The sequence below is a fragment of the Lissotriton vulgaris genome, chromosome 9, assembly GCF_964263255.1.
Source record: "Lissotriton vulgaris chromosome 9, aLisVul1.2, whole genome shotgun sequence".
NCBI classification, from domain to species: domain Eukaryota; kingdom Metazoa; phylum Chordata; class Amphibia; order Caudata; family Salamandridae; genus Lissotriton; species Lissotriton vulgaris.
The window spans coordinates 249,518,963-249,542,865 of record NC_141697.1 but is presented as its reverse complement, the minus strand read 5'-3'; the positions used below and the strand labels follow the sequence as shown (position 1 = coordinate 249,542,865).

At 50.8% G+C, this 23,903-nt stretch overlaps 1 protein-coding gene across 1 annotated transcript in view; it reads left to right on the top strand.

The window, feature by feature from the left end:
* Positions 1–23,903, top strand: part of HGSNAT (heparan-alpha-glucosaminide N-acetyltransferase) — a 580,634-nt gene that overhangs the window by 520,667 nt on the left and 36,064 nt on the right. The window contains exon 17 of the mRNA XM_086937464.1: positions 11,456–11,568. Within this exon, the coding sequence (XP_086793590.1) occupies positions 11,456–11,568 (113 nt within the window). The remainder of the gene's footprint in view (positions 1–11,455; positions 11,569–23,903) is intronic.

Below are 23,903 nucleotides of genomic sequence, written 5' to 3'. Positions count from 1 at the left end.
GCGCCTAGACAAAAAATATAAGGCCCCGATTACCGCGCCGGCCTGCCTGACCGGCCACCCCAAACCGGACTCGGTTGTGACTCAGGCGGCCCAAAAGCAATCCCGCAACCCATCCTCGCCGCTGTCTGCACCCCCAGACAAAGAAGGCAGGAAATTGGACACCATAGGCAAACGGTTCTCTACCACATCCGCCATGACCATCAAAGTGGCAAATTCCATCGCCCTGCTAGGGCGCTACAACCGCCAGCTATGGGAAGACATTGCCCCCTACCTGCAAGACCTGCCAGCCACGGTCCAGGACGAAGTGAAAGCTCTCCTGGCGGAAGGACAAAACTCCGCTGCAGAGATCATCGACTGCGCCATCGACGCAGCCATGACGGGATTCCGCCAGTTGGCCGGGGCTGCCGTGCTCCGCCGCCAAGGCTGGCTCAAAGCAACGTCCTTTCGACAAGAGGTCCAATCTAAGGTGCTGGACATGCCTTTCGATGGTCAGTTTCTCTTTGGGGAGAAGATAGACGAAGCACTCCAGGCCATTAAGAAAGATACCGATACGGCGAGGGCTCTGGGCTCCCTCCAGTCCCGGAACCAGTCCTTTCGGGGGGGCCGCTCCAGAGGCCAGTACTCCTACAGAGGTTCCTACCAAAATCGGTCGTCCTACTCCTACGGCAACAGGAACCAGCCCCAGCACAAACAACAGAACCGACAGTCGTCCTATGGGAGGTCGTCCTTCAGAGGCAAATCCGCCAAGAAGGGCACTGGCGGCCGCCAGTGACCATTTACTCCAGCCAGTCCCACCACCGTCTCAATCCTTTCAAATTGGAGGAAAACTGACCCACTTCCTCCCCAATTGGCGAAAAATCACTACGGATCGGTGGGTACTACAAATAATTCAATTTGGACATTCCCTCGAAATTGTCAACACCCCTCCCAACACTCCTCCGCTGAAGCGTGCTCACAAACACCTGCACCTCCTTCTCAAAGAAGTATCCGCCATGTTGGTAAAAGGAGCCATCGAAAAGGTCCCAGCGTCCCAGAAGGGGACGGGATTTTATTCCCACTTCTTCCTAGTCCAACAGAAAGGGGACAAATGGAGACCGATCTTGGACCTCCGGGCGCTCAACGCCTTCCTGCGGAGTCAATCCTTCCGGATGGTGACAATCCAGGAGATCCTGGGAGCGCTGGAAAGGGGAGACTCGATGGTCTCCCTGGACTTACAGGACGCCTACTACCATATCCCCATCCTCACACGGCACAGGAGGTACCTGCGGTTCGAAGTAGCAGGCAGGCATTATCAATTCAAGGTCTTGCCATTCGGCCTCAAATCCGCGCCACGTATCTTCACGAACTGCTTGGCGCCGGTGGCAGCCTTCCTGCGACAAAGAGGTCACCAGGTATTCCCCTACCTGGACGACTGGCTGGTGAAGGCGCCTTCTTCGGAGGGCGCGACCGCTTCCTCCAACGCCTGCAGCGCACTTTTTCAACAGCTGGGTCTGACGATCAACCTCAAAAAATCCTGCACTACTCCATCAACGAGGATCACCTTCCTAGGGGCTACCTTAGACACGGATTGCGCAAAGGCTTTCCCCTCGGAGGACAGGACCAACAAAATACTGTCTCTGGCCGCGGCGGTGGCCAAGAAGTCTCGCATCAAAGTCCGGACATTCACCTCCCTGCTAGGGATGATGTCCTCCTGCATTCTCCTCATACCACACTGCAGGCTCCGCATGCGTCCACTGCAGGAGGCTCTGGCGAGGCAATGGAAACAGAGTTCCGGCTCGTTCGAGGACATTATCACGATCACACCGGCCATCACAAAGGCCCTTCTGTGGTGGAAAAACCGGAATCACCTGACGGCCGGCTTGCAGTTCCTCCTGCCGCCGGCACCTCTGGTCATCACGACAGATGCCTCCCTGGAAGGCTGGGGCGCTGTTCTATTGGACCTTCGAGTCAGCGGCAAAACGGAAGCCCAGGAGAAACAACTACACATCAACCTCTTGGAGCTGAGGGCGGTGTATCTGGCTCTGCAGGCATTCCTGCCACGTCTCGGAACTTCCCCGTGCTCGTCAAAACGGACAACACCACGACGATGCACTACCTGAACAAACAAGGGGGAACGCGATCTCTCTCTCTCTCAAGAGAATCGCAAAAAATCTGGAACTGGTTGGTGGCACACGGGCTCTCCCTCAAGGCGGAGTACGTTCCCGGGAAGGACAACACCATCGCGGACGCCCTCAGCAGGCAGACCTCTCTCTCCCACGAATGGGAGCTGAACGGCGACACAGTGGCCCACATCTTCTCGCAATGGGGGACCCCGAGGATCGACCTCTTCGCGACGGCAGGGAACGCCAAATGCCCAAGCTACGCAAGCTGGCATCCCCAACAGGGGTCGCTGGGAAATGCTTTTTCCATCGGCTGGTTCAGCGTGTTTGCGTACGCTTTTCCTCCGTTCCCGATGATACCGAGGCTCCTCAGGAAGATGAAGACGGAGCCGTGCACCCTGATCCTGATTGCTCCGTACTGGCCGAGACAACACTGGTTCTCGGACCTGCTTCGCCTTTCCATCAGGCCCCCGATTCACCTGCGACAACACCCGAACCTCTTAACGATGTCCGGAGGCCAGGTACACCACCCGAACCTCCGTTCGCTCAAATTATCGGCCTGGCTCCTGAGCACCGAGAGTTCGGAGACCTAGAGATCCCGCAGGACTGCAGGGCCGTACTAGCCAAAGCGAGGGCGGGCAGTACGAACAAGACCTACTCGCTGAAGTGGAAGAGGTTCTGCTTGTGGTGTTCGGAACAAGGCTTACACCCTCTACGGGTCACCCCAGTACAGCTGCTACCGTACCTCCTCCACCTGGCTCAATCGGGGCTGGCTCACGCCTCCATTAAGGTTCATCTGGCTGCGATTTCTAGATTCACCAGGACCTCATCAGGACCTTCCCTATGGTCCAGTCGACTGATAAAGCAATTTCTGAAGGGGCTCTACAGATCCTTTCCGAGGCCTCGGAAAGTCCCTCCAACCTGGCAGTTGAACTTGGTGCTCAACCAACTAATGAAACACCCTTTCGAGCCCATACACCGGGCCACTCTCAAACATCTCTCCTGGAAGACGGCACTCCTGCTCGCCCTGACGTCGGCCAGAAGGGTCAGCGAACTTCAGGCGCTGTCTATTCAGGAACCGTATCTCCAATTTAGGCACGACCGAGTGGTACTCAGGCCCAACCCTAAATTCATTCCTAAAGTGCCTTCAGACTTTCATCTGAACGAACCAATTGTCCTCAAGTCCTTTTTTGCGAACCCTTCCACAGCGGCAGAAAGGGCGCTGCATTCCTTGGACCTTAAAAGGTGTCTCAAATTCTACTTGGACAGGACCAAAGAGGTCAGGAAGTCTTCTCAACTCTTCGTGGCCTACAGCAACCCGCGCATAGGTTTGCCCCTAACAAAACAGAGCATCTCCCGCTGGATTTCATCAGCGATTGCTTTCTGCCATGATCAGGCCGGACGGCCATTAACGGACCGAGTGGCTGCCCACTCTACCAGAGCGATGTCAACGTCAGCGGCGCTCTTCGCTGGAGTGACGATCCTGGACATCTGCCGAGCGGCGACCTGGAAGTCCCCGCACACCTTTTCCAGGCACTACTGCCTGGACATCGAACTGCAGAAGGACGCTGCAGTGGGACAAGCGGTGCTGCGCCATCTCTTCCAATAAGGTGAGCCTTACCTCGTCCCGCCATCCAGGTATGCACATTCTTCATGGTTTTTCTGCTATATGCATGACTGTATATTACCATGTTTCTCTCATGTTGTCTGTGATTTATGCAGGCTTGCTGGTTGTGAGAATGTGCTTTACCACTATGCATGTATAACTGCTGGCTACTCTGATTCAGGCATGTGAATCTATGAAAGACACCCAAATACTGGATAAGAAATGCGTTACTTACCTGTAACAGCAGTTATCCAGTATTGGTGTCTTTCATAGATTCACATGCACCCCTCCCGCCTCCCCGGTAAGGACTCACGTACCTCTATGTCTACATTGCGACACCCTAGCTGGGTGCGTACGAAAATCTGAGGGACTGAGGCTCCTCCCGGGAAGGTTCTAGAGGGAGGTCGGAGCTGATTGGCTAACGATGAGAGTTCGGTCCTTTTTACATAAGGACGTGGAACGGCCCCAAAGGGGAGGCCCTTCGGCCTATATTCTTTATGTATGTCCTTAGGACATTACTTTTTTATGTACCGGAGGCTCCCGTCTCGGCGACGGGGAATGATTCAGGCATGTGAATCTATGAAAGACACCAATACTGGATAACTGCTGTTACAGGTAAGTAACGCATTTCATATGGCTCGAGTCCCAGCCAGCGGAAGGCCTAATCATTGCCGAGTGTTACATTTCGGAATCACTGACACTTTCTCCGAGGGGCAGGGGGCCCGCCGCATTCAATTTGCCGGTGCCGCATCCATCGACTCGTAGGCCGCTGTCTGTCTTCCAGTCAGTGGCACTGGCAGCAGGCGCGGCCTCCCATGTAAACTGGTGGTGATTGATTTCTTTAGGCCCCCTGCTCCGCCTGTGCCAATAAAGGTGGAGAGAAAGGGTATTTCTGCACTATTAAGCGGCAGACAGTTGAAATATTGTTCCAAGTCCCAGCGACTCCTGGGGGCCCCTAGATCTCGGGGGCAGGGGAGCGACCGGGCCAACCCGAGCGCTTTCAGTTTGACACAGCCAGGCGCGGGCCCCGGTGGAGCGCGGAGAGCACCTATGGTTACTCCAGGGGAACAAACTCGCTGCTATCTCTCTCTCTAGCAGTCCTGCTGTCCGTTACTTGGACTCACCCAGCTCTGCCAGAGCACCTCACTCCTCAGCTGCGGCGTCCCGTAGACACATGTGAGATACATAGAGAGGGAGGCCCGCAGGTACTGGTCATCTAACGACTTTTCTGGACGTATTATTAAAACACCTTCCTGAGCTCCGCCCCGTCCGGACCCCCTCTTCCGGGGCCCCCACCTACGCTCCCTGCACAGGGCCACCATGAGCCTAGAGCCGGCCCTGATCTCTGGGCTTAATCCTTAATGCATCCATAAGCACTTTGTGGGTTTTGGAACAATCTGTATTAAACTATTTTGCCTCTTTAAAAACAGCTGAATTTCCTTTGCTAGTTAACTGTTTTGCGATCCGCTTTGCCAATTTATCAAATGCCTCCAAGACCTTCTCAGGCTCATTATGTGTATCAAGGCACTGCTTAATGTCATGTTGCCCTCGGTATACAGCTGGGCCAAAAATGTTCCGGAATGATCATCCTCCACCTTATTTTACGGGCATAATCCGTGGGCTGAAATTCCCCATTTGAAGGGGACTTTAGCTCGGTAACCGGAAGGCCCGTTAAACCCATTGGATTCTGCAATAATTGGGTTGTGGTCACTATAACCTGTCCAGGATGATCTCACTTCCCTTATGTATTGAAATAATTGTGCGGAAAGCACAATATAATCTATGGTTGTGAAACTCCCCCTCCCAACAAGGAGGGTATTATCTCTGCTTCTTCCGTGTGCTCTAAACAATAAAAATTATTGCTAGCAAAAAGGTTTTCTAACCGAGTGCCTTGGGATGAGTGTTCAAAGTGAACCATGGGAGCCGGGTTGTCCAATGACCCCCTGTCCAGTATACAATTTAAGGGGCAGAGATGTACATTAAAATCCCCCATTATGATAGTTTCGTAGGTAATATGTCTATCTGTACAATGTTCTCTATAAAACTTTTAACAGCAACTATATGCTTACTATCATTTTCCCTGCAGAAGGAATTATAAACGTTTATGATCACCTGGGTAAGACACCTGGGGAAGGTTAATTCAACTGCTAGCAGGTGTAGGGATGGACTGGGCAGGCCCTTAATAGTACATGTCAATTTTAGCGATATTAAAATGAGCAGACCCCCCCTTACTCGTCCTAATGCGGAGGGAGATGCGGCCTTGTAAAATGAGGCATACCAATCCTTAACAAAGGAATCCGACGTGTCCCAGGTTTCTTGCAATGTGATAATGAGGCCAGATTTTATTCTCGCAGTCAAGCTCGTCATCTTTATTTGCCCTCAACCCCGCAATGTTCCAGGAAATAAAAGTACAGACGGAAGGGTCTATTATTTTATGATCACAATCAAGCCGAATCTGAGTAATCATTTGGACTGGTGAGGGAGAATTAATACTGGTCATGGCATCAATAGAGGCTGGTAGTCAGTCGATATTATCAAGATCCCTTAATGGGGCAAATCTATTTGCAAGGGGGATGGTCATGTTCATGTTAGTATTCATTTTTTGACCTTGCAATAGCATCCCTTGAGACCGACTAAGTATAATGCCCCCTGGTACTAAGATGTTTAACCACATCCGGATAAAAAAAAAAAGAGAGCGGAAAAACCTGAATTCCAGTATGAGAGTCTGAACTCAGCTGGCTATGTAATATGGCACTTGCATGTAGAGAGTGTGTCACATTAACCACAATGCAGTCCCCAGACCTATCTGTGTTTGAAACTTTCCCCACCCAGCCCACTGATCTAGCCATGGTAACATGGGGGGCATTGGAACGACCATTTATTAGTGATCTATCCAGCCAGTGTGTTACCTTGTGCAGTGACTCTATTATTGTCTCCTTGGAATTCCCCTACAAGGGTAGCACACCCACTACAGTGGTCACAATAGAGGGACTGATTCGGGGGGGGTAGATGTAAAACAGTAAACTCATCCAGCTGACTTGAGGGATTACTGGGTTTGGGGCCATGTGACTCAGTCCCCAGTTTCGCCCGTGCAGCTTTTGGATCAGTCCCTTGTGGTCTGTGCAAGACTCCATCTCAGGCAACTCCTTCATCCCTACTGCTTTTGGAGAGTCCTGCACCTCCCTGTGGCCCCATCCTGTCTGGGGGCTGATTGTTAAACCCGGGAGCTGACTGTTGACTTCTCCTGCATGCTAAGTGTGTGCTGCTACCAGTTTGCATGCCCAAACTAGATGTGGGTCCTGTAGCGTCATGACCTTTCAACGGAGTGGACCCGACCCTCCCTACGACCGGACCGGCTTCTCCCACTTACTATCTGCTGCAAGGCTAGAGAGACACTCAATCGACTGACCCAATAGTAATTCCAGCTTATCCAATCGGGCAATAATTGGAGCTAGGTATGTCTTTAACATGTCCTCTATTTTTTGAGAAAATATGTTCATAGTTTGACTCAGGCCCCCATTAGCTGTGTCAGAGACAACTGATTCCGCTTGTTATTTGGCAAGCTGTGCAGTTCTTTTGCCTCCACCTCTTTTCTTTTTTACTGGGGGTTCCAGCATAAATACACCCTTCCTGTGGTTACCCTCAGTTTCTTCATGCAAAACAGTGGCAGCGGATGAAATAGGCATAGTCTCACTCTGCACGGTTGTTGTGGCCGAGCCATTTGACAATACCAGTCTCTGGGGTAGTTAGTTCTAAAGAGAGTTAGACAAAATATTTGCTGCCCTGGCCAGAAATGAGTCAAGAGACGTTACAGCTGCTCCTCCACCGGACCCTGGCTTAGTTTGCTTACTCTTACCCATTTCATTTCAGCAGGCCGTCAAACAATGACTCCACCACGAAAGTGCCCAAAAAGCCCTCTTCCAACGATGAATACTGGGGTGCTGAGCTTAGAGGGGTGGCCTGGCCCAGCCTCCTCCAGGCTCTGCGGGCGTGGCATGGGCACGCCCCTGTGTCCCGCGCTGCAGGAGGACGCGATGATTTTAAAGCGCCTCCTGGCGCTGGTGATGACGTTGGCGGTGGCAGGCCGTTTGGGAGTCTGGGTCTTGTGGTCCTGACCCTCTCTCGGTGTGGCAGCAATGTGGCGAGGCAGAAAACGGGCGTCCCGCGCTGCAGGAGCCTGCGATGGTTTTCAAAGCGCCTCCTGCCGCTCGTGATCACGTTGGCGGAAGCAGGCCGCTTAGGAGCCTGGGTCTTGTGGTCCTGACCCTGTTCCGGTGTGGCAGCAATGTCGCGCAGCAGAAAATGGGCCTCCCTCTCATCTTGGTGGCTTCCATTGGGCCAGGCAACTGTGGTTGTCCACTCTGCTAGAAATATCAGTAGTGAGAAGCTCCCGATCAAGCCGGGCCTACTCAAGCAAAACCACAATATTCAGGCCCCCTAGTTCCAGGCAGCTCAATCTAATGGTCTGGTTCCTGAGGTCCCAGAATTTGGCTACCTCAAACCTTCCTCAGGAGTGCCTGTCCATCCCCAAAGAAGCATGCAGACTACTATGCAGGCTTACTATGCGCTAAATGGAAAAGGTTTGGCCACTACTACATTCCTAAGCAAATAGAGCAATTGTAAGCCGCCAGTACAATTCATGTTTTCTAGCTTCACTTACAAAACTCTGGCCTCATTTACACATCCATATTTCTGCATGTGGTGGCCAAAGCCAGCTACATGCAACCCGAATCACGGGTTCACACTCTGCAACTCTGGGCAATGGCTTGCTTAATCTCCACTACGGCCCCCCGCGGCGGGATGCCTGGCTTTCACCTTGGGGATGCCCAGTACGGGTTATCTCACAGGGAAAAGCCAGGACGGGTTCCCAATGCAAGCGCCCAGATGTCCAAGGGTAAGTCGAGCGCTATATAAGAACACACATACCTACATACATACATACATGCAGACCAGAGAACACACTTCCTTGTTCAGGATACCTGTAGACAAGACCTTCATTGAAGGTCTAAAACATATTATACCTCCCAGAGCCCCTACCCCGCCTCAGTTTAGAATCTTAGTATTGTCCTTACCAGAGTCATGGGCATTCCGTCTAAACTTTTACACTCCTGCCCCCTGCAGTTGCTCTCCTGGAAGGTGGTGTTCGTTGTTGCTTTCACATTCTTACAGCATGTTAGTGAGTGGCAGGCTTCACTCTGGAGGAACCTCTCTTTCAGGTTGAGAGGACAGGATTGTCCGTAGAACCAATCCAAAATTCTTTCCAAAGGTGGTATTTCCATTTCATCTCAACCAAACCATTGAGCTTCCAGTGTTCTTCCCACAACCGGAATCTGTAGTGGAGAAGGCACTTCACACTCTTGATGTTAAGTGTGTATTCATGTACTACATTGATAGGACAATGCCTTTTTGGAAAACTCAGCAGTTATTTATCGTGTTTTCCAAACTGCACAAAGGTTCTGCTCTCTCAAAGGCAGGCATAGCTTGATGGCTTGTCAAGTGCATACAGACTTGCTATGCAATGGCTAAAAGAAATCTGCCTGTCCTGCCCAGGTCACACGGCACTTACAAAAAGCGAGCCTCTTTGGAGTTCTTAGGTAACATACCATTAGCTCATATATGCAAAGCAGGTACCTGGTCCACTCCGCACACCTTTACTGAACACTACTGTGTGGATGTCTTAGCATGCCAAGAAGCACAAGTGGGTCAGACTGTCTTAAGAAGTCCTTTTCAATCTTTGCAACATCCTCTGGTTAGGCACCACTTGTCGACAACTGTTGTACAGTGTATGCATAGCATGTGTAAATTCAGGCGCACATGGTACAAATGGAATATGTGACATACCTTTTAGGCATCTTTTTCTAGTACGTAAGGCTGAAGATTCACATGTGCCCACTGACCTCCCTGGAAGCCTTAGGTTGTTGTACAGATGCAAAGTTTTCTTCTAAGTTTCTATCCTTTTTCTCAGTCACTATGCTTTCTATTTTAACGGTCCATCTTGCTGCTTACACGCTGTTCAGCGAACAATCTAACAATCGAGCATTAGCCGCCAAAAAAGGAGTCTATACTTTGTGACTTCAAAGACTTCTTCGGACAAAAATGGCTTGCAAACATCCGAGCCCAACACTAGATGGCAGGAGTATGCAGAGCATGTGAATCTACAGCACTACATGCCATGAACAGATGCTTACAAGGTGACATATTCCATATATCTATATATATATCTCTCTCTCTCCCACCAACTGAAGTATTATTCATATGAGCTGGTATTTCCCCTGAGAGGTACATGCTCCCCACAGAGAAAGGTATTCCTGTGCTGAGACTGCTACAACAGAAATGATGGACATGTACATTTCAGAGATTGTAATTCTCGTACTCCTAGAGGCACGCCTCCACACCTAATGATAACAGGGTGTCAAAAAAAGATTACATAGTCCTTTACATTGAGGTTTTGTCCTGCAGTGTCATTGAGCTCGATGTACTGATGTACTTTTAACACATTAAGGTGGGCGAGGGAAGGGAGACCCTCACCCGAAGACTATGCAAATCCCTTAGAGATGGGGTTGAGCATTCTCTCACAACCCTTCCCAGCAGTCCTACAGAAAGTGCACTGCCTTTAAAGCGAATGTCTGAGTCCTCCTCTAGTTTCTCAGTAGAATAAACTTCTGATGTCTGATCCTCTCCCAAGCATTCCAATGGGGCTTTGCCTTGATAGTCGTGAGCCAGTGTTGCATAAGCAGGTGCTATGTGCAGAGGGTCCAGTTCACACACCTCAACATAAACTTTTTCTAGTCCTGAGACCTGGCTACCGGTAGTCTAGTCTAGTCCAGAGACCCTCTATGGGCCCAGACCTATGTCTACTGCTGTCTAAGTGCCCAGACTATAGGGTAGTCACTGTTCTTCTCTTCACTCATGCTCTTACTTGGACATGTGACAGGCAGGAAATCCGGTGCCACACATCAGGCTGCTCTTCTGGGCTAGGTAAACCACTCCAAAAGTACATATCTTCCACTGGGACGAAAATAAAAATAAAAAAGGTTTCTACCGAGGTCTGATGGGACAGTGGGAGTGACCCTTGGAAATGGTCGAGGCATTCCGTTTAAGAATAGTTTGCTGAAAGCAGAGCACACGTTGGTTCATTGCAGAGAACCTCAATAAAAGCAGAATAGTGATTCAAAGATCTCCTGAGAAAGCTCTTCGTGTTGCATTATTTACAGGATGGCACAATAAAGGTGGGGGCTTTGTTGTCACTGACAGGTGGGTTCAGAAGAGTCAGGTGCTGCCAGACTTTGTAGCTGTCAAAGCAAACCTTGATGGCTAGGAACTTTTCCTGTGAATATTACTGAGGACGTTAATTTGAACGCACTGTAATGACTGTATTGTGTTACGTGTGTTCCACAGTCTGGTTAATTCATGAAGGTGGGCACCTCCACGTTCACCCGTTCTTTGAACGCTCACAGAGTGCTGTCGCAGAGATTCACATATGTTCGAGATAGGGGAAACGTAGATATAAATATTGCAATTAACAGCACTACACAACGTATCTGTCACTGCCTTTTTACCATAGTGTGTGTGGAAATCCAATTGATACAGGTGTGCACCATAGAGGGTTCTTGTGCATTATTTCCATGCAGATCTGCTCATCGAATATTACGTGTCTTCCTTAATACATGGGGTGTAAAGTATTGCATGTTTTTTTATTTTTTTATTGTTTTAACATTATATTTTATTCTGATATCTGTATTTGGTGCAGGTCTTTCTCATACGTGACGACCCTCAGTTGCTTTGCCTTCCTGCTTCTGTTGATCATTTATTACCTGGTTGATGTCAGGAGACTGTGGACGGGTGCCCCATTTTTTTACCCAGGTGAGTTGCATTTTAAAACAATGGCCTTTTGTATTTGACCATATTTACTTCCTCATTCAGCGTGAAGCTTTAACCTGGAGCCCTGCCTATTCCTCTTGGCGACACCTGTTACGTGGGAAGGTTATTGTTACCAGTTACCGCACTGAGAACAACACACAAAGATCTGTGGCGATATGTTACTGGCACGCTTAACTGTTAATGGAGGTGCGGGCGGGGGAATCACTGTTAAAAAGGAAAATTGGAGAACAGCCGTCTTTAAGGCTGCTTTTACAATACATCAATCCTTAGTGTCTCCACTCTAAAGCAACTTTAAGGGGAATAGGGCACGTTATAGTTCAGTTCAGTGGGGTTGGAGTCTGCTTGAAACCTACAGCCAAGAGAATTGATTCTAGAAAAACACATGGATCATGAAATGGGTATTCCAAGTTTCCACTAGGAATACTCTGCTGAATACTGCTTAGAAATCTGAGTATTGTCTAACAGCAGCCCCTTTCCCATACACAGCACATCTGCTGATGGTGTACATATTTATATTCACATACTATTTTTTTAGGCAGAAATATAACTCAGCCCATATTTGGGTAACATGAGGTTCGTAACAACACCCCACGTATTGAAAGTCAAAATCCAGTCTGCACATCCAGGCACAAATAAACCAGGTGGGATTGCGGTTAATTCGCCCTTTTATGGAGTAGGAAAAGGGAGGTTCTACAAATAAATCTGCAGACATCTCTGTCCAGGAGGCCGGGCCTCCTCACGAGAGGTCTCGGACAAGGTAAGGAGAAATGGATCACTGGGATTACCAGTTACTAATGCAGTCATCCAGCACCAGACAGTTACAATCTCTCCATGTTTGAACAGCCCTGTAGTGACTAGACAGCATCTCTGTATCCTTAAGGTAATTCCCTGTGAGACAAAAGTGTCATCTGGCATTATCAGCGTACTTGTGAAAAGTCAACTCCTCTGGTTAACAATAGGTTATTAAAGGGTTGTTTGTAGATGCCAAACATATGGGGAGATAATGGCTAGCCCTGTGAAGCACCACCTATCAGATGCAGGGAATGTTTGGGAAGTATCCATGCATACCATTGTTGTACCTCTGTGCAGGAGTGATGCAAATCTGGCTATCGTCTCTTGTGGTACCCCAGCTACTTTCTATTCAACAGAACTGCATGATTGATATTTTCCCAACCGTAGTGGCTACCTTATATTGAATCATGTTGTATTTGCCCCTTTGCCCAGGAAGGGGGTGCCAGACCGAGCATGGACTTTTTTCACATTTACAAAAAAGGCCCCATGGCTATTAGTCTGTAACTACCATGATTATTAGCGTTCAGAGATGAATTCTAGTTACAGTAAGAACCTGCTTAGTGCCCAAAGAAGATTATAGTTATTACTTTACATTTTTGCCTACCAGTCTTAACAGTCTATTTTAGCTAGTAATCCTAGTTACCCATCCGATCTTTGTTTGTCCTTGAAACCAGAAAACCCATTTTCCCTTATGTCTGGCCTTCGCAACAAGTTATAATGCTGCCAGTTTGATTGCTACTAAAGATTTGCATTGCCTCCTTGAGGGGCCCCTTGAACGAAGGGAGCAATTTACTCTTCCGCTAGTTATTGGTAGTCTCACCCTTTTCCTTGTACCAGTGTTTATAGTTTATCTACTCTCCTCCTACTTATACACTGTTTATTTCATGAGTGAGTTTATTACCTAGTCCTTTAATATGTGTGCTGAAAATTCTAGGGTACTTGAGAGATATTGGTGATGCCTGTTTCGAACTGTAAAAGTGCCAATCTTGAAATGACAAAAGAATTGAAAGTCCTATTCTTGTGCAAAGCATGCAGTGACACTGGGAAAGATCACCCAATGCACATGTACTGCATCAACAATTGACTAGCTCTCTGAACAGAAGACGTCTCACTTGTTGACCAATTGTTTCCCTCCCCACGCAGTCACAGGAGCCAATACTAGGATGGCAATTTTAGTGCTTCCCTCCATTCTGGCTACTCCACAGTGCACCATTTGATGGCTATTATTGTTCCTAAACTAATCCTGGCAGGATTGCTATCAGGAACTGTAACTAATGTAACCTGGTGGGAGATGTGCTGGGTCTTCCTATATTTCTGCAGTCATGGACTTACAACCTACTTTGCAACTCCAGAATATGTGTTAATTTGTGGCTGTTGGACCCGGCCCGTTGGGCAGGTTCACCCCTAGACTTTTTGCGTTTTCCTAGCCTATTTATGGAACCTGGTGTTGGTGATTTTAGGCCTCTGCGCACTTTTTCACTGTGGTACAGTGTAAAGTGCTTGAGCTCTCTGTGAATGAATGGTGAGTGACCTGCCCTCCCATAGGAATGAATGGGGAATATGTATGCCCATGGTAGTTCCTGATGTGTGGGGAGTGCAGGGGCGAGTTTGGTATGAGAGAACTCGTGAGAATGAATGCTGCAAAATGATGTATGCGGCATGACTGTGTCTAGTCTAGAAGTACTACTTTTGGAAGTTGGAATATTTGTGTAAGTTGGTGCTAGCGTGTGATTGGCTGGTGAGCCGGGCCCAGAGTGCCTGGGCCTGCTTGTGGATTGACTGTCTGTTTTGAGGATGACAGGGGCTGGAGAGCCCAGGAGGTTGTCTGAAGTCAGCCCATGGATGAAAGGCAGCATCTGCTGCCAGGGAAGTGGGAGGAGATGGCACCTGATAGTGAAGGGCTGTTCCTGTGTAACTACAAAGCTGGCTCCACCTCCCGCTGGGCGACTGGCACCTCTGTCCCTGATACTGAAGGGGACTTCCCTCTGAACCAGTCTGGCTGGTTCTCACACTGCCTGCTTCAAGGGACTTCCAAGGACTTCAAAGGCTTTTTCTGTGTATAAGAAGGGGCTGTGTCCCCTTCCAAAAGGTTCTTGTTGCTGACTTGAATCTACCAGGGGCGGGCGCTGCCCAGCCCCGGATGCCTGGAGGACTTCTGGGGGGACCCCTCTGCCTGGCCTGGGCTGAGGGGGGGACTTTGCTGGACTTTCTGCCCCCCTAAGCACCTGGAAGTGCTTGTTCTGTGCTGTAGTGCTTGGGAGCGCTAGATTTGTCCTTCTTAGCGCAGGGAGTGCTTTAAATTTTCTTTAGCGCTTGAGAGCGCTTTATTCCTGCTCCGTAGCGCTGTGGATCGTGTTTAGCGCTAGGAGCGCTTTATTGTTGGGAGCCGATGCCCACCCGGCGTGGATTTGCCCCGCTAGATCTTTGTTTGGTCTACGAGTGCCCACCTCGCTTATGTGCCGTTTTTGGATCGGCTGCCCACACCGATATTTTGATTGCCTGCCCGCCTGCCTGCCTAGCGAGGGCCGCCGCGCTGCCCGCGGCGACCCGGAAGTACCTGGCCGGCCGGCCAATCCCAGCGCGGCCGGCCGGAAGTCCCGCCCCCGCAGCCCGGGTGCCGAGGAATGGCGACCGCGAGCCCGGGGAAGGAAAGGAGAGAAGGATGGCGGCCGTTACGGGGCTCCTCTGACCTGAGGGAGCCCCGGAGAAGGAGGAGGAGGCGCGCTGAGAGGAGCGGAGCGGAGGGGGGCGCGAGGCACATTGTCGGTGCCTGCCCCCAACGCGAGTGAAGGAGAGCCGCCCGCTGCAGCCGAGAGAGCACCGGAGCCCCTGCCTGCAGAACAGCCCGGTGAGTTAAGAGGGCTGGGGGGGGCTCCGTGATGTGGCTGGCGGTGCCGGTAGAGGCACCAGGGCAAGAGCGGTCCCGTGTGACAGTGGACCGCTCCGACGTGGTGAAGAGTGGTGCAGGAAGGGCGGCCCCGGTTGGCAGCGGGTCGCCCCAACGTAGTTTAAAGCCCAGAGAGGCCCAGGGGCCATGTGTGCGATGCCGAGCCCCAGAGGGGGGGCTCCAACGACCCCGCCGTCATTATCAAGAGCCTGCTAGGCTCAGGGGGCATTTTCTGTGGCCAGAGCCTGAGAGTTCCAACGCTGGGGGCATGTGTTGCGACAGAGCCTGTGTTGCTCCAACCCTTGCGCAGTTTGTCTAGGGGCTAGTGAGAGCCCCCTGCCGCTCTGTTGATGATTTTCCCAGCTGCCCAGCAATTAGTGGGTGGCTGCACCGTTTAGGCGCAATTTCAAGAGAGTCCCTGTGTGGGACAGAGAGGGCACAGTGGTGCCAGGCCTTCACAGCTGTGTAGCACTTAGTGCCAGCTGCTACGTTTAGGCATTGTGTATTTTGTGACTGGCGCTGCATGGCAGCGCACCCTGACTTTGGACTCAGGGCATCTTTGCCCCACAAGGCCAGTTGGCCTAGGGACTGCCACAGAGTAGTGGCTTATGTAGTGTTGGCGCAATGTGATTTCTATGCTTTTTAATAGTTATTGCTTATGTGAGTTTTTGCGCTATTGATTTATTATGCACCTCTGAATGTGTTACTGCATCATGTGTCTTTCTTTCCATGCGCTGCACCTCTGAATGTTTAGTCATCATGTGTCTTCTTGCGCTGCACCCCTGAATGTATTTTATTGCATCATGTGCTCTATTCTTAACACCTCTGAATGTTTATGGCATCATGTGTTTCTCTTTTCTACTCATCTGAATGTAGGTTTATTGCATCATGAGTAATGTATTCTTTCTTAGACCCCTAATGCTGTGTGATACTTAGGTGGTTCTTCTTTCTTAGTACAGGTGGTCCTAGTAAGGTCCTGGTTCCTGTTACCAGTGGTTACTGGTTGTTATCTTTGATTATTATTTTATGTTACATTCATTCTAGAAGTGATTTTATATTCTACATTTTATCTAGAAGTGCTATATCTGAATATGACAGTGGCCCTTGTGGCCCTGTCTTGTGTACATAATCCCTGTGAATATTGCCTGTGCCAGTTGGCACAATGTATATGTGTGATTTTATCTGATATGTTTTTACAATACAAAAGTTATTTTTATAATAACCTTGTGTGGAGTCTCTTTTGTGGTGTGCCTAGTATGTTGTTGCTGTTGTGCGCTGGCGCAAATGCTTTACACATTGCCTCTGAGTTTAGCCATACTGCTTGAACCAAGCTACCAAGGGGGTGAGCAGAGGTTATCTTGGCGTGTGACTTCCTTGCCCTGACTAGAATGGTGGTTTCTGCCTGGCTTTGGCGTCAGCCTTAGCCTACCAGAAATAGCCAGTTCTAACATTGTTGGTCAGCGGTGCGGATTTGGACTTGTTTTTGCGCAGTGCCATAGAGACAACTGGCTACATTACAAAACTCTGCAATTGTTTTTTTTTCAGATAGTCACATGTTTGGGATTATTGTTTTTGATTTTTTTTCCTCAAGAGTGTCATTTTCAAATGTGTTTCTGCGCTTTATGTTTAGTGGCAGATGAGAGAAAGTGACAGGGCGGGACGCCAGTAGAGGGGGAGGTTCCCATAGATTAGGAATCCCTTGCTGGGTCCTGTGTCCAATCCCAAATCCTGTCCCCATGTGTGTGTGTGGGTAGATAGGAGAGAGAAGGGGTGTGGAGGAGAAATGACTAGCTCAGGAGGGTGGTTGTTCCCTGAGTGTAGTGTGTGTCTGGATTCCCCAGTGTGGTAGGATCCAGTGGTGGCAGCTTTAATGTGTCCAGTGTGTTAATTCCCATTCCCCACTCCCAGAGTTTGGTACCTGTGTCACGTGTGGTCAGGTTGAGTGATCAGGGGTGGTAGTAACTGCCTTACCAGTCCGAGGGGGGGAGTGTGCGAATGAGTGATGTGCTGAACTGGAGGAGTTGGTGTGAGTTTTCTTTTTGTTAAAAGCTTGCATGAGAGGTGTACCTCTGGTGGTGTGCAGGAGGTTCTGCAGAGGAACTGGACAAGAAGGTGGATGTCTGGCGGTGTGCTAGATGTCTCGCAAGTTCTGAGCTGGGATGGTGCAGTGAGCTAAAAAACGGTGATGGATCAAGCCCTGGTCTTTGGACTGGGTAAGAGTGGTCTGCCTAATTCAGACACTCTGTTCATCACCACCCCCTTTTCTGAATCATTTTTGTCCACCATAAGCGTGGAAGGGTATACTCAGATGTGAGTCCCTAGCTCATTGCACCATCAGGATTCAAGCAAGCCGGGCCGAAGACGGCTGAAATGCCAGAAACCGGTCCCCGGTAGCTTGTTTCCTTCCCAGTATAAGAATTGGCTTGGTAGTTTGGTCTGCCCTGTTCCCATGATGCACTGGGCCAGGTTCAGACTAATTTGCATATAGCCAAGTTCTGAGCTGGGATGGTGCAGTGAGCTAAAAAACGGTGATGGATCAAGCCCTGATCTTTGGACTGGGTAAGAGTGGTCTGCTTAATTCAGACACTCTGTTCATCACCACCCCCTTTTCTGAATCATTTTTGTCCACCATAAGTGTAGAAGGGTATACTCAGATGTGAGTCCCTAGCTCATTGCACCATCAGGATTCAAGCAAGCCGGGCCGAAGACGGCTGAAATGCCAGAAACCGGTCCCCGGTAGCTTGTTTCCTTCCCAGTATAAGAATTGGCTTGGTAGTTTGGTCTGCCCTGTTCCCATGATGCACTGGGCCAGGGTCAGACTAATTTGCATATAGCCAAGTTCTGAGCTGGGATGGTGCATTGAGCTAAAAAACGGTGATGGATCAAGCCCTGATCTTTGGACTGGGTAAGAGTGGTCTGCTTAATTCAGACACTCTGTTCATCACCACCCCCTTTTCTGAATCATTTTTGTCCACCATAAGCGTGGAAGGGTATACTCAGATGTGAGTCCCTAGCTCATTGCACCATCAGGATTCAAGCAAGCCGGGCCGAAGACGGCTGAAATGCCAGAAACCGGTCCCCGGTAGCTTGTTTCCTTCCCAGTATAAGAATTGGCTTGGTAGTTTGGTCTGCCCTGTTCCCATGATGCACTGGGCCAGGGTCAGACTAATTTGCATATAGCCAAGTTCTGAGCTGGGATGGTGCAGTGAGCTAAATAACGGTGATGGATCAAGCCCTGATCTTTGGACTGGGTAAGAGTGGTCTGCTTAATTCAGACACTCTGTTCATCACCACCCCCTTTTCTGAATCATTTTTGTCCACCATAAGCGTGGAAGGGTATACTCAGATGTGAGTCCCTAGCTCATTGCACCATCAGGATTCAAGCAAGCCGGGCCGAAGACGGCTGAAATGCCAGAAACCGGTCCCCGGTAGCTTGTTTCCTTCCCAGTATAAGAATTGGCTTGGTAGTTTGGTCTGCCCTGTTCCCATGATGCACTGGGCCAGGGTCAGGCTAATTTGCATATAGCCAAGTTCTGAGCTGGGATGGTGCAGTGAGCTAAAAAACGGTGATGGATCAAGCCCTGATCTTTGGACTGGGTAAGAGTGGTCTGCTTAATTCAGACACTCTGTTCATCACCACCCCCTTTTCTGAATCATTTTTGTCCACCATAAGCGTGGAAGGGTATACTCAGATGTGAGTCCCTAGCTCATTGCACCATCAGGATTCAAGCAAGCCGGGCCGAAGACGGCTGAAATGCCAGAAACCGGTCCCCGGTAGCTTGTTTCCTTCCCAGTATAAGAATTGGCTTGGTAGTTTGGTCTGCCCTGTTTCCATGATGCACTGGGCCAGGGTCAGACTAATTTGCATATAGCCCAGTTCTGAGCTGGGATGGTGCAGTGAGCTAAAAAACGGTGATGGATCAAGCCCTGATCCTTGGACTGGGTAAGAGTGGTCTGCTTAATTCAGACACTCTGTTCATCACCACCCCCTTTTCTGAATCATTTTTGTCCACCATAAGCGTGGAAGGGTATACTCAGATGTCAGTCCCTAGCTCATTGCACCATCCGGATTCAAGCAAGCCGGGCCGAAGACGGCTGAAATGCCAGAAACCGGTCCCCGGTAGCTTGTTTCCTTCCCAGTATAAGAATTGGCTTGGTAGTTTGGTCTGCCCTGTTCCCATGATGCACTGGGCCAGGGTCAGACTAATTTGCATATAGCCAAGTTCTGAGCTGGGATGGTGCAGTGAGCTAAAAAACGGTGATGGATCAAGCCCTGATCTTTGGACTGGGTAAGAGTGGTCTGCTTAATTCAGACACTCTGTTCATCACCACCCCTTTTTCTGAATCATTTTTGTCCACCATAAGCGTGGAAGGGTATACTCAGATGTGAGTCCCTAGCTCATTGCACCATCAGGATTCAAGCAAGCCGGGCCGAAGACGGCTGAAATGCCAGAAACCGGTCCCCGGTAGCTTGTTTCCTTCCCAGTATAAGAATTGGCTTGGTAGTGTGGTCTGCCCTGTTCCCATGATGCACTGGGCCAGGGTCAGACTAATTTGCATATAGCCAAGTTCTGAGCTGGGATGGTGCAGTGAGCTAAAAAACGGTGATGGATCAAGCCCTGAACTTTGGACTGGGTAAGAGTGGTCTGCTTAATTCAGACACTCTGTTCATCACCACCCCCTTTTCTGAATCATTTTTGTCCACCATAAGCGTGGAAGGGTATACTCAGATGTGAGTCCCTAGCTCATTGCACCATCAGGATTCAAGCAAGCCGGGCCGAAGACGGCTGAAATGCCAGAAACCGGTCCCCGGTAGCTTGTTTCCTTCCCAGTATAAGAATTGGCTTGGTAGTTTGGTCTGCCCTGTTCCCATGATGCACTGGGCCAGGGTCAGACTAATTTGCATATAGCCAAGTTCTGAGCTGGGATGGTGCAGTGAGCTAAAAAACGGTGATGGATCAAGCCCTGATCTTTGGACTGGGTAAGAGTGGTCTGCTTAATTCAGACACTCTGTTCATCACCACCCCCTTTTCTGAATCAGATGTCTTGCAGAGGCATTAGGAAGTGGTTCCAAAAGAAGTGGCTTGTGTATCTGATGATCCTGTAAAGGGGAAGAGGTTCATGTGTAACCCAGCTTGGTCCCAGTAGTATGGTAGGGGTGTAGGGGCTCACGCCCTGTCTCATTGGAGGCGGAGTGAGTGTGGGACGGTGTGTCCCATGTTGGCCTGAAACCCTATCTCAAGGCCTGGAGGGTTCCCTAAAGGAGCGCCAGGTCAGGGACCTAAGCTGTACATAGGACATTTGAGGAGGATCCTCCTGTGTCTAGAGGACGGGGAGTGTCTGTAACCAGAACTCCGGCGGTCCTAGTGTTGGGCAGTACCGCTCCTAAGTGGAGGGTGCAGAAGTCCTGGCTCGCTGAGCATTTGACCGTCTAGAGTGCTTGACCATTTGTGGGGCCTCTGGAGGTCGTTCCCCAGAAGGGGGGAAAGCCGGGTTGGGGTTGTGGCCTGACCTGGAAGGAGTACTGGAGGAAAGTGTGTCACTGATACGCCGCTGGCGTGTGCTCTGTCTAGCCTGGGACATACTGAGAATCACCCTGTGATAGGGAGTACTGGAGGAGAGTGTGTCGCTGATATGCGGCTGGCGTGTGCTCTGTCTAGCCTGAGACATACTGGAACTGGAAGGGGGTGCAGAGGGACGGTGTCCTTACTTCTGACCCCGGTGTAACCTGAGGGTTTAGATCTTAGGTTGGGAGATTAGGAAACTTCTAGGTCAAGAGGAATCTCTACCAAAGTGGATCAGCTGAAGAGACTGAGGGGACTGCCCTTGCTGTGTGTTCTGAGGCTCACCTGCAGTTTGTTGTTTCCACCAAGGCAGAGGAAAGGGGGGCTTTGCTGTGTCCTGTGTCCCCCCACCTGCTTGAAGAGGGACTGTGCTGTGTGCTTTGTACCTCAGAAGTGGAATAGTTTCCAGGTGGTAGACCAGTGATGGAGTGAGGTCCTGATCTGGTAGAATTGTGTTCTGGTGAGTGCTTCTCTGTGAGGGTGCGGAAACCCAGAAGTAGAGGTAGGGTGGGGCATTCTTGCCCGTGACCTCTGGTCAGCCTGAGGGTATGGTCCCTAGGTTGTTGGATCAGTGGTAGTTGTAGCTACGCTGAGAGAGAGAGTGGAGACTGGCTATTGTGTGCCAGGGGTTACTACCCCCCACTCTGTGGATTAGTTAGGACCTCTGATTTGGATGGCCTATGGCCTGGTCTTGTCTGTGGATGACTAGTGAGTACCAGTGTGGTATCCTAGTTGTGTCAGAGAGTTATTGTTTGGAGGTAACTAGGTGGGTTCAGAGTGGCGTAAAACCGGAAGGTGTCCCTGCTGTGCGGGTCCGTGTCCGTGGTTTTGTCGCCCAAAGCAAGGAAGCCCATCAGTGGAGTGATTGGTCTACCCTGCGTTTTGGCTGGAAGGGGGTTGTGTTGGACCCGGCCTGTTGGGCAGGTTCACCCCTAGACTTTTTGCGTTTTCCTAGCCTATTTATGGAACCTGGTGTTGGTGATTTTAGGCCTCTGCGCACTTTTTCACTGTGGTACAGTGCAAAGTGCTTGAGCTCTCTGTGAATGAATGGTGAATGACCTGCCCTCCCATAGGAATGAATGGGGAATATGTATGCCCATGGTAGTTCCTGATGCGTGGGGAGTGCAGGGGCGAGTTTGGTATGAGAGAACTCGTGAGAATGAATGCTGCAAAATGATGTATGCGGCATGACTGTGTCTAGTCTAGAAGTACTACTTTTGGAAGTTGGAATATTTGTGTAAGTTGGTGCTAGCGTGTGATTGGCTGGTGAGCCTGGCCCAGAGTGCCTGGGCCTGCTTGTGGATTGACTGTCTGGTTTGAGGATGACAGGGGCTGGAGAGCCCAGGAGGTTGTCTGAAGTCAGCCCATTGATGAAAGGCAGCATCTGCTGCCAGGGAAGTGGGAGGAGATGGCACCTGATAGTGAAGGGCTGTTCCTGTGTAACTACAAAGCTGGCTCCACCTCCCGCTGGGCGACTGGCACCTCTGTCCCTGATACTGAAGGGGACTTCCCTCTGAACCAGTCTGGCTGGTTCTCACACTGCCTGCTTCAAAGGACTTCCAAGGACTTCAAAGGCTTTTTCTGTGTATAAGAAGGGGCTGTGTACCCTTCCAAAAGGTTCTTGTTGCTGACTTGAATCTACCAGGGGCGGGCGCTGCCCAGCCCCTGGATGCCTGGAGGACTTCTGGGGGGACCCCTCTGCCTGGCCTGGGCTGAGGGGGGGACTTTGCTGGACTTTCTGCCCCCCCAAGCACCTGGAAGTGCTTGTTCTGTGCTGTAGCGCTTGGGAGCGCTAGATTTGTCCTTCTTAGCGCAGGGAGCGCTTTAAATTTTCTTTAGCGCTTGAGAGCGCTTTATTTCTGCTCCGTAGCGCTGTGGATCGTGTTTAGCGCTAGGAGCGCTTAATTGTTGGGAGCCGGTGCCCACCCGGCGTGGATTTGCCCCGCTAGATCTTTGTTTGGTCTACGAGTGCCCACCTCGCTTATGTGCCGTTTTTGGATCGGCTGCCCACACCGATATTTTGATTGCCTGCCCGCCTGCCTGCCTAGCGAGGGCCGCCGCGCTGCCCGCGGCGACCCGGAAGTACCTGGCCGGCCGGCCAATCCCAGCGCGGCCGGCCGGAAGTCCCGCCCCCGCAGCCCGGGTGCCGAGGAATGGCGACCGCGAGCCCGGGGAAGGAAAGGAGAGAAGGATGGCGGCCGTTACGGGGCTCCTCTGACCTGAGGGAGCCCCGGAGAAGGAGGAGGAGGCGCGCTGAGAGGAGCGGAGCGGAGGGGGGCGCGAGGCACATTGTCGGTGCCTGCCCCCAACGCGAGTGAAGGAGAGCCGCCCGCTGCAGCCGAGAGAGCACCGGAGCCCCTGCCTGCAGAACAGCCCGGTGAGTTAAGAGGGCTGGGGGGGGCTCCGTGATGTGGCTGGCGGTGCCGGTAGAGGCACCAGGGCAAGAGCGGTCCCGTGTGACAGTGGACCGCTCCGACGTGGTGAAGAGTGGTGCAGGAAGGGCGGCCCCGGTTGGCAGCGGGTCGCCCCAACGTAGTTTAAAGCCCAGAGAGGCCCAGGGGCCATGTGTGCGATGCCGAGCCCCAGAGGGGGGGCTCCAACGACCCCGCCGTCATTATCAAGAGCCTGCTAGGCTCAGGGGGCATTTTCTGTGGCCAGAGCCTGAGAGTTCCAACGCTGGGGGCATGTGTTGCGACAGAGCCTGTGTTGCTCCAACCCTTGCGCAGTTTGTCTAGGGGCTAGTGAGAGCCCCCTGCCGCTCTGTTGATGATTTTCCCAGCTGCCCAGCAATTAGTGGGTGGCTGCACCGTTTAGGCGCAATTTCAAGAGAGTCCCTGTGTGGGACAGAGAGGGCACAGTGGTGCCAGGCCTTCACAGCTGTGTAGCACTTAGTGCCAGCTGCTACGTTTAGGCATTGTGTATTTTGTGACTGGCGCTGCATGGCAGCGCACCCTGACTTTGGACTCAGGGCATCTTTGCCCCACAAGGCCAGTTGGCCTAGGGACTGCCACAGAGTAGTGGCTTATGTAGTGTTGGCGCAATGTGATTTCTATGCTTTTTAATAGTTATTGCTT